The sequence below is a fragment of the Austrofundulus limnaeus genome, unplaced genomic scaffold (assembly GCF_001266775.1).
Source record: "Austrofundulus limnaeus strain Quisiro unplaced genomic scaffold, Austrofundulus_limnaeus-1.0 Scaffold45, whole genome shotgun sequence".
Classification (NCBI taxonomy): domain Eukaryota; kingdom Metazoa; phylum Chordata; class Actinopteri; order Cyprinodontiformes; family Rivulidae; genus Austrofundulus; species Austrofundulus limnaeus.
Genome location: NW_013952447.1, coordinates 2670533 through 2680241, shown reverse-complemented (window position 1 = coordinate 2680241; position 9709 = coordinate 2670533). Strand labels below are relative to the sequence as shown.

The 9709-nt window shown below is 39.7% G+C and overlaps 1 protein-coding gene across 1 annotated transcript in view; it reads left to right on the top strand.

The window, feature by feature from the left end:
* Positions 1 to 9709, top strand: part of ei24 (EI24 autophagy associated transmembrane protein) — a gene marked incomplete at its 5' end in the record, with an annotated part of 25434 nt that overhangs the window by 5734 nt on the left and 9991 nt on the right. The window contains 4 exon segments of the mRNA XM_014007933.1: positions 3832 to 3977; positions 5028 to 5088; positions 5174 to 5240; positions 8196 to 8320. Coding sequence (XP_013863387.1) covers positions 3832 to 3977; positions 5028 to 5088; positions 5174 to 5240; positions 8196 to 8320 — 399 coding nt within the window.

Sequence of the window (9709 nt, the reverse complement as noted above, 5' to 3'; positions counted from 1 at the left end):
TCTTAACCCATGGGCATTGGGCCACGAGCGCCACCTTGAGGGCCTCAAAAAAACAACAGTTTTTAACTTTGGGCCTCAGAGGACCGTGGGACCACATTGATTTTGAATAAGGTGCAATACACTTTCTCACCACTAGTAGCAGTAGTGCGCCACTCAGATGTTTAACAACTTTTTAATATGTAGAAGAAGAACCTTAGAAACCTGCTGAGAATGGAAACTTATTTTAAATTAAAAGTAGAAGCAAAAATGAAGATAACCCTTTAAAATAAGCCAAAGTTTGTCACTAATATGAAGAGCAGCTTCTGTTTATTTCATGTAATGTTTTAAAAGTTCAAAACATTATCAAATAGATACAGCTATATTTTAATTTTCACTTTTTCATATTATATTTTGTAGTTTTTTAAAAATATTTTTAATGTATTTTAAAGAATTTTTAAACTTGTCAAAAAGCTGTTACTGTTGTTTGTCACTAGTATGAAGAGCAGCTTCTATTTCTACCATGCAAAGGATTAAAAAGGCTTTATTTTCATTTGTACTTTATCAAATTTAGTTTTACAGTTTTATGTATTTGAAACATTTAACATTTTTAATTTATTTATCTTATGCCCACAATCTTATTTATTTAATTTTCTATTTTTGTTATTTATGTTAAAAAATGTATATTTTTGTGTCGATAAGCCTGAGTGGTCTGTTGACTGACTGTTGTATGTGTTCAAATAATTGTTATGGGCAGGTTACAATATAAAAAAATTGCTCTTGTGATTACTTGACAAGAGTTTTACTTTTAAAATGTAAGTGTATTTAAAGTGTAACTTACCCCAAAATCAACTTTTTTTAACAAATAAACTGCCCAAATTGTGTCTTAAGGGTAATACCTTCCTATTTTTGACCTAAATTTAACATTTTCATCTAAAATAGTTTAAATCGTCAATATTTGGTCAAAAACGGCTTGGTACTGCCATCTAGGCGTTTAAAAAAGACTACCACGTTTGAAGTACCTTGTGATGTGCTGTAAAGTGTGACGTGTCACAGTACTGTGCTCATATAAAAGGACCTCTGTAGACACGCCCTGCAGAGATTCAGGAGTTAGCCATAGCATTGTTGATTGTAGCTGTGGTAGAAGCTGCCTTCTCCTCAGCCACAGTGAAAACATGGAGTCTATCAGTCATAAAACAAACTGAATTAACTTACACATCCTCTTTGTGCTTCAAGAGTTTTTAAACTGTGGTTGCTGTGTCACGTAGTTTAGATCGGGCCAAAACTACACACACATATTGTCCCCACATGTGCAATAAAACATGTCCACACACATATCACACACACACACACACAAGGCTCCACATAATAATAATAATTATTATTATGATTATAATAGATCATAGCCACAGCCTTACTGTGTTCAAGAAATAATAAAAGAGTTGAAGATCAGCGACTCGCTCCGCCGTATGGCCCCCATAAGTGCACATAAACCAGAGCATGTGCCTCCGCTGCTGAGGGGTTTTACACATCAGGATGTCCGGACCCCTGCAGCAGGCAGTGGGATGACAGAAACTTACCTCGAGGCAGTGATGGAAAAAAAAAGACTTGGATGTCCGTGATCAGCTCTTCAAGCTGCTCTGGAAAGAATTTCAAGCAAGTCCTGGTACGGACCGGTCCGAACAGAAGTTACAGAACCAGACAGTGACTGCTCCGTGCGGTCCTGCTGTCACAGAACCGGACCCTCGCTGACACTCACCGCTGCTCCAGGTTGCAACTTGCTCCATGTCGGAACATCCCAGAACATCCACAGGTATTGTCCTCACGAAGACTAAAGATGCTGAGGTCTTTATAAACTTAGGAACATTTTAACTGTGAGGATTAAATTAAAATGGGATCACATCAAATGGTATTTAGCCTAAAATATATGTCCGGTTGGCTTCGGATCACCGTAGCGTTTTTTTTTTTTTTTTTTTTTTTAGTCCTGATCTAAACTCTACGTGAAACAGCAACCTTTTATTTGTTAAAAATATATATTTAACCACAAAGAGAAGTTAATTCAGTTTGTTTCATGATGCCTAGCGCTGCAGGTGAACCAGCAGCGGAGGAGTTTTCACATCAGGCCGCCCGAACACCTCTGCTGCCGGGGGTGGGTTGACGCTTCTGTCCGAGGTGGAGTGGTGTGTAATCGGCTGCAGGGTCCGGAATGATCCGGGGGACAGAACACTTGTCAGGCTCAGACTGAGCTGTATTGTGAATTTTAATAGAAACAGGGAACCAAACAGAAATGAAAAGGTATTCTTTCTGTTCTGTTTTGGATCAAAGTCATATTTTAACAGTTTTTTTTGCCTGAACTTTACATTATTACATGTTGTATCAGCTAAATATGAGTTTGCATGTATATCATGAAACTTTACCTTTTACAAAGTCATTTATTTAGAACATTCAGAAATGTTTTCATGAATGTTAGCTTGTCAAAGTAAACTAAAGCTAGCTGTCACGTTGTCTCATCTTAAAAAAAAACTTTCTCTCCTCCTGGCCACACCTCCTCGCTCCCCACCCCCTCAGAGTCTCCACTTTGTGCATTTTTCAAATTTGCGTTGGGGGCGGAGTTATCCTTTCACAGTGGGGTAAGTTACACTTTAATTTAGTTATAATGTAAATACAATAAAAATTAAACCAAGATTTAGAATAATTATCATTTTGATCCATACATTGGTAATGTCTGACTGGGCCTCGTGTCACTTTATGTTCAATAAATTGGGCCCCGAGGTCAAAAAGGTTAAGAACCCCTGGGATAATATAAATGTTTACTTCTGCACACTCTTTTGAGCATATGAAAATTTAATATTTGTAATGTTTCTGTTAGCTTCTGTTCAATAAAACTTATTAACAAGAAGAAAGAAAGAAAAAAAGTACTTCAGCTAAAACATTCCATCACTGTGAATTACATTAAGATGTTTCTTAAATTTATAAATAACATTGGTAACAAAACAAAACGATTTTGTTAGACTGTCATCTTTCACACATTTATACAGGAGGAGAACAATTTCATTCAGATGTTTACATACTTAAGTTTTGGTTCCAGCACCTGAACGAGCCGCTCGAAGCTTTGTTTCCCGCTACCGCATCCGAGCGCAGATCTTTGCAAACAAAAGTTGTCATGGCCTCTGTTATCTTTAAGTTCAGCTGAGAATCAGCTGTAATGTTAGTGATTGTTCCTTAGTTTCTTTTGTTTTGCCCCAGACAACTTGTTGTTGGGAGCTAACATTAGCACTGACAGTCAACTGGATGTAAACCTACGGCAAACCAGGAGTGACATAAAACACGGAAACACGCAGCTTCATCGCACACGATGTGGGGAAAAAATCAATCTCATGACTTATGAATCGATCTTCCCAAATTTGAACGAAAATAGATCCAAGTCGATTGAATCGATTTTTTAAACCCAGCCCTAGTGAATGACTCTCCACTGCAGCTGCTGCAGATTGTGGCACCTCGCCTGTCAAGTTAACGGAATTAGCTTTATTTTTTTTCTAAGGTCATTTGGTTGTGGTGGCCATCTTGAATTGCGTTGGTTTTAAATGTTATTAGGTTATAGCTTTTTTCCCCTAAAAGTTTCCTTAAAGTCCAGTTGCATGATACTGATTTAACAAACAGACTGTTGACTCCAAATAGTTATTGTCAGAAATTTTAATGCAAGTCTCATTAAAAATGTCTTCAGTGGTTCATAAAATATTTTGGAAACAGATGCACACACAGACATGAGCAAAAATTAAAATTGCAATCGCCCACCACCAAGCTTGGAACAGATATCTTATGGCTTTTCAAAAATTTTTTCTATGAAAACACCAGGGGATCAAGGACTCCATACTGGGGATTGGAACAATCTCCAAGCTGGATGCTCGTATCCAGCAGAAAAGAGAGGAACAGAGGAGAAGAAGGGCCAGTGGAGCCCTCGCACAGAGGCGGGCACAGATTGAAGAACGCAAACCAGAAAAGTAAGTTGTAGCTGGTTACAATGCAGCTAAAATACTGACTCAAGGTCCTGTCAGAATATAACACTTTAGACAACTTATGACATTTTATGTTTAAATAACTAAGGAAAGCTTATATTTGATAATTTTGTTAGCATTACAGTATGTACACGCCTAAAGAGGCTTCCAGTTGTTTAATTCCATCTTCAACGTAGATGTCTTTCAAATTAAAACGCACAGCTCTCAGTCTCTACTCTAATTCATCTCAAAGGTGTTGTATCAGACTGAGGTCAGGACTCTGTGCAGGCCAGTCAGGTTCATCCACACCAGACTCTGAATCCAGGTCTTTATGGACCTTGCTTTGTGCACTGGTGCAGTCATCTGGATGGCTGAAGAAATACTTTTGGCAATATAGTGTAGCTTTGAATGTCCTAAAAAGTTCTATGTAGGACTGTCTTATTATTATTATTATTATTGTTAATAATAATAATAATAAAATACTTGCTGTGTGCAAGTTGACATATAAATGTACCTTTGGAGATTTAAAAATGGCTTCAGTGCCATGTGACTATAATGATCTGCTAATCAGACGTGTTCTAATAAAACACTCCTTTGTGATGACATAAAACCTCTGAGATCAGGAGATAAAGGGTTCTCAGTGACTCTGATATTAGTTAATTAAAATTACCAGTCTGATTCTCAGCATCAGTTTGGTACATCACTGTTTATCAGAGACCTTGAAAAGTACCTTGTGAATAAAAATATTTAAAAAAATATCTTCCAGCCCAGACTTGTATTGTATAAAAAAGCTGCCGTAGCAATGACAAATTTAGCCCCTGAAGGATTGATTTAAATATTCATTGAGTGACTGGCTGCTCATATGTGCTTTTTTTCAAACTGTGTGAAATGTTGAGCATTTGTAAAGGCTGCTTTGAAGGTTGACACCAAGAAATGTGTGGTAAATTTGTAGTCTGCAAACAGAAACTCATAAGCAGCATCAGACATTTTGTCAAATACATAACGAATCTCCTTTGAATATTCAACAGTAATATTCATCTTTTTTTATTTCCCCAGTGAGTCAAAAGTAGCCAGCAGGATTTTTCAGTGCTGTGCCTGGAATGGAGGAGTGTTCTGGGTAAGTTTCAGCTCCGTACTTTAATGATGGCTCTGTTTCCACAACAGGTTTGTGTTTCTTACAACATTTGATTGTGTCTCTCCAGCTCAGTCTGTTTCTCTTCTATCGGATCTTCATCCCACTGCTGCAGTCTCTCACAGCAAGAATCATTGGTACGTGTTTCAGTAATTCTGGGGCTGACTGTCTTTCATGCAGTAACAAGTAAAGGCCTCAACATGCTCCATTCTAACCTGAACAGTCGACACGCAGTCGTGTGTTTGTGCAGTGTTTGCTTTTTGACACACCTTTCGTTGCTCCTGGGAACCCCTCCCATTGCAGTATACACTCACCGGCCACTCCTTTCAGCTAAGAACAGGAAACTGAGGCTACAATTTGCACAAGCTCATCGAAATTGGACAAGAGAAGATTGGAAAAACGTTGCCTGGTCTGATGAGTCTCGATTTCTGCTGCGACATTCGGATGGTAGGGTCAGAATTTGGCGTCAACAACATGAAAGCATGGATCCATCCTGCCTTGTATCAACAGTTCAGGCTGGTGGTGGTGGTGTCATGGTGTGGGGAATCTTTTCTTGGCACTCTTTGGGCCCCTTGGTACCAATTGAGCATCGTTGCAACGCCACAGCCTACCTGAGTATTGTTGCTGACCATGTCCATCCCTTTATGACCACAATGTACCCAACATCTGATGGCTACTTTCAGCAGGATAATGCTCCATGTCATAAAGCTGGAATCATCTCAGACTGGTTTCTTGAACATGACAATGAGTTCACTGTACTCAAATGGCCTCCACAGTCACCAGATCTCAATCCAATAGAGCATCTTTGGGATGTGGTGGAACGGGAGATTCGCATCATGGATGTGCAGCCGACAAATCTGCGGCAACTGTGTGATGCCATCATGTCAATATGGACCAAAATCTCTGAGGAATGCTTCCAGCACCTTGTTRAATCTATGCCACGAAGAATTGAGGCAGTTCTGAAGGCAAAAGGGGGTCCAACCCATTACTAGCTTGGTGTACCTAATAAAGTGGCCGGTGAGTGTACGTCACTGCACAGAGTCCACACAAAAACTCTGATCTGCATTTTTTAATCCACAAATCTGTCCTGGTTAAAGCTCCACCCTTTTCTGCAGGTGGATTCCTCTGAGCACGTTGTCTGTTTTGTCTCCATTTCTGAGTTTTTGGCCATTTGATTATCTTTATAAAATCTGCTTCAAGGTTAGAGATGGGTACCTTTGACATTTGAATTGATTCAATACCAATATCCGGTACCTGGAAATCGGTACCGGTACTCAACGGTACCAATTTTCGGTACTTTCTACCCGGTTTTCCACCTACACGGTTCGGTTTGGCTCCACCCCACTCCGCACCCATTTTTGTTCTTTCCACTTTGGCTCTTGGCCACTCTCGGCCCACTTTTTCGGACCTCCTCTCGAGGTAGTACTGAGGCTGGCACCATTGGGGTATGTAGGTGCCGAAATGTGTAGCAGTCACGATTGGCCAGTGGAGCTACATGAGCCGCCCTGGATGACGTTAATAACAAATGTGCGAATGTTCAGAACGAGCTGATTTACTGAGATTTTCCAAATGATGGTGGCGCACCGGGAGAAATTTAAAATATTGAGCCAGTTTTCAGAGCAGTGAAGGACCACAACGGCCCGAGTGACTCAAAGCACTAGGACTAGAGGTTTGGGTAAATGGAGGGGATCTCTCTCTACAGCGACCGGTCTGGCTGCTGCTAACTGTAGACTGGACTCTTCACAAACTTCAGACATCTGCAGATAGYGAGTGCTTCATGCRTTTAGTTACAGACTAAATATCAGACTTTTTTTAATGTCAATAGAAAATTAGCACAGAAGAACGACAAACAGCAGCTTCTGTGCCTCTATTTAAGTTATACCACCCACTTTTAAGAGACGTTACCACCCACAGATCAGGGACACTAGTTGCAGTGGAAAATCACCTACACCCGAGTAGAACCGAGTAGAGTAGAAACGACTGGAGCCGCACCGTGTAATGGAAAAATGGCTTCTGTGTGTTGTTTTTTTATAATAATAAACTTATTTTTTTAAATTTCTGAATATATAAAATTTAACAAATATCAAGACAACATCCAACTCTTTGTATTGTAACATCAGTTGTTTAACAAATTTCTTTAAAGTGAAAACTCTTGAAAACAACTAATGCAGTGTTTCCTTATTGAATAAATTAAAATCCAGCTGCACGTATTTCTATTGATGGAGGTCCATGAAGGCAAATACTTTTAAATCAAATAAGCAAAAGAGGATGGAGTTAAAATAAATAAAAGGTATTCAAGCTATATTTTGAGCATCCAAAACGCGCCCAACACTTCAAGTTGGCTGCTTGTGCTCTTTCAGGTCAGATGTGTTCAGACTGTCGGGAAGCGCCTCTGTTGTTTTCCTCTGCCGGTCTCTGTTTAATGGTGGATGAAAAAGAGAAAGTGGCGATACTTTATTTATTTTTAGCAAGCGAATGTCATGCTCACAAGATATTTAATCCACCAGATAATTCAGAGGCGGTCTGTTCGGTGAGTTTTACTGCAGGAGCTGCGAGGCTTTCAAGCTACGTTCAGACTGAACTCTGTTTACTGAACCAGCGGCTGATGATGTCATTACGCTCTTTTTTTGATGCTGCATTCATGACAAGCATGGAAAATCTCCCACTCTTAGGCCAATACAGTCACAATGATGTGTTTAGGTACCGAAACATGGTACCGTTTGATGTTACGTGAATGGGTACTCGGTAGTACCGACAGAATTCAGTCGGTACTTCAAAAAGTATCGAATTCGGTACCCGTCCCTATTCAAGGTGCAACAGTCAGCTTCTCCAGGCGAGTTCTTGTTTTTCTTTGGAAGCGAGTGTTTAGCAAAGTGCAGCACTCGAACACTTTCAGCATAAACAAATGTGGTCACAACACCTGACTAACCACACAATCATTTCTCTCAGTGGATAAGAAGAGGTAGACGACTCAAAGCTGTGAACTGAATGACACAGTTTTCGTCATGAAACTGCGACAATGAGAGCTCATTTTGGCAGCTGGGATGGAGCAATGCAGAGGTCTAAAGTGAGTGAATCTGTTCTGGCTCCAGGTGACCCCTCCCTCCATGGCAGTGTGTGGTCCTGGTTAGAGTTCATCCTCACCTCGGTCTTCAGCGCCCTCTGGGTTCTACCCCTGTTTGTCCTCAGCAAGATAGTCAACGCTATTTGGTTCCAGGTTAGATTTTATTTTTATGTTACATTCAGTTGCACAGTCTAAAGCTGCTGTCACACTGTTTTGCTACATTTGCTGATGTTTCCAGAAATGCCCTTTATTTGTGTCCAAATGTGAAGAAATGCWGCATGTTTTGTGAAATGCTAACTCTTGTTATGAGATATATGTGTAGTATTCATGATGCATTCTGCTTACATACAGATGTGGACAAATTTGTTTGTTTCCTTTTGCTAAAGAGAGAAAAACCCACATAGTTCTCTGAAATACTTTAAAACTGACAAAAAAATATATAAAGGAAAACATGACTATAATCCACTTACAAAAATTAGTCCTTTGCTTTTGAATTATGGTACTAGGGCTGGGCCATATCATATCGTTCACGATAATACCGGTAAAAAAAACTTGACCGGTAAAATAAATAATATCATGGTATGCTAATTTCATGACTGACGTCATTCTGCCCATGACGGAGAACCTGCTTGTTTTCTGTTGCGAGACCGCAACAAAACTGGGCAGCCCAGTCTTATACATGTTTAAACAGACGCTGCTTTCAACAAATCAAACGCACCCCACAGCTTTATCCAATCAGAGCAGAGCAGGGCAGGTCTTTCTGATGTCGACTCGGTGAAGCAGTCTGCAGGATAAACACCGGGCTGTCAGCCTTCAGCTCCTGTCCTGAGCGAGAAAACCCCGTCCTCCACACTTCGCTCCCGAGCTACCAGAGACGTTTGTGTGTAAAATCTAACACACTATAAGTTTATGTGTTCAGAGCTTTGTTATCTAACAGATATGTCCAACTTTGCTCACGTGACCAAACTCCTCTCCTCGACAGCGCTTAAAGGGAGCGCGTCGAGGTGCACACAGGCTGAGTTCTGTGAGAGCCGCTGCTTCTCCAAAATATTCACTCAGATGAACACTTTGCCCCTTTATAGAAAAGACGAGTCTCCACTTAGTGTTAGGCACCGACCCCCACCCCAGGAAAAAAAAACGCTATGTTTTTTTTGTAGTTAATTTTTTTGTAGCTTATTATTTAGAACCATACTGTGACTGAACTGCTCTGTGATTCGATAAATGGTCAAATATGAAGCATAAATAGTATTAAATGATTATATGAGCTCTCTAAATATAATCTTTTTGAAAGCAATAGTTATTTTAATAGATAAACCAGCCAGTCTAACATAAAACACAAAGTTATTTTGTGCAGTACAAAAGACATATTTGGTATATTTTAAAAAATATAAAGTTATAGTACATACGTACGGAATGTATTTGCACTGAAAAGTTGTGGAGATGGTTAAATAATTGTATGACTATACAGTGGGGAAAATAAGTATTTAGTCAGTCACCAATTGTGCAAGTTCTCCCACTTAAAAAGATGAGAGAGGCCTGTAA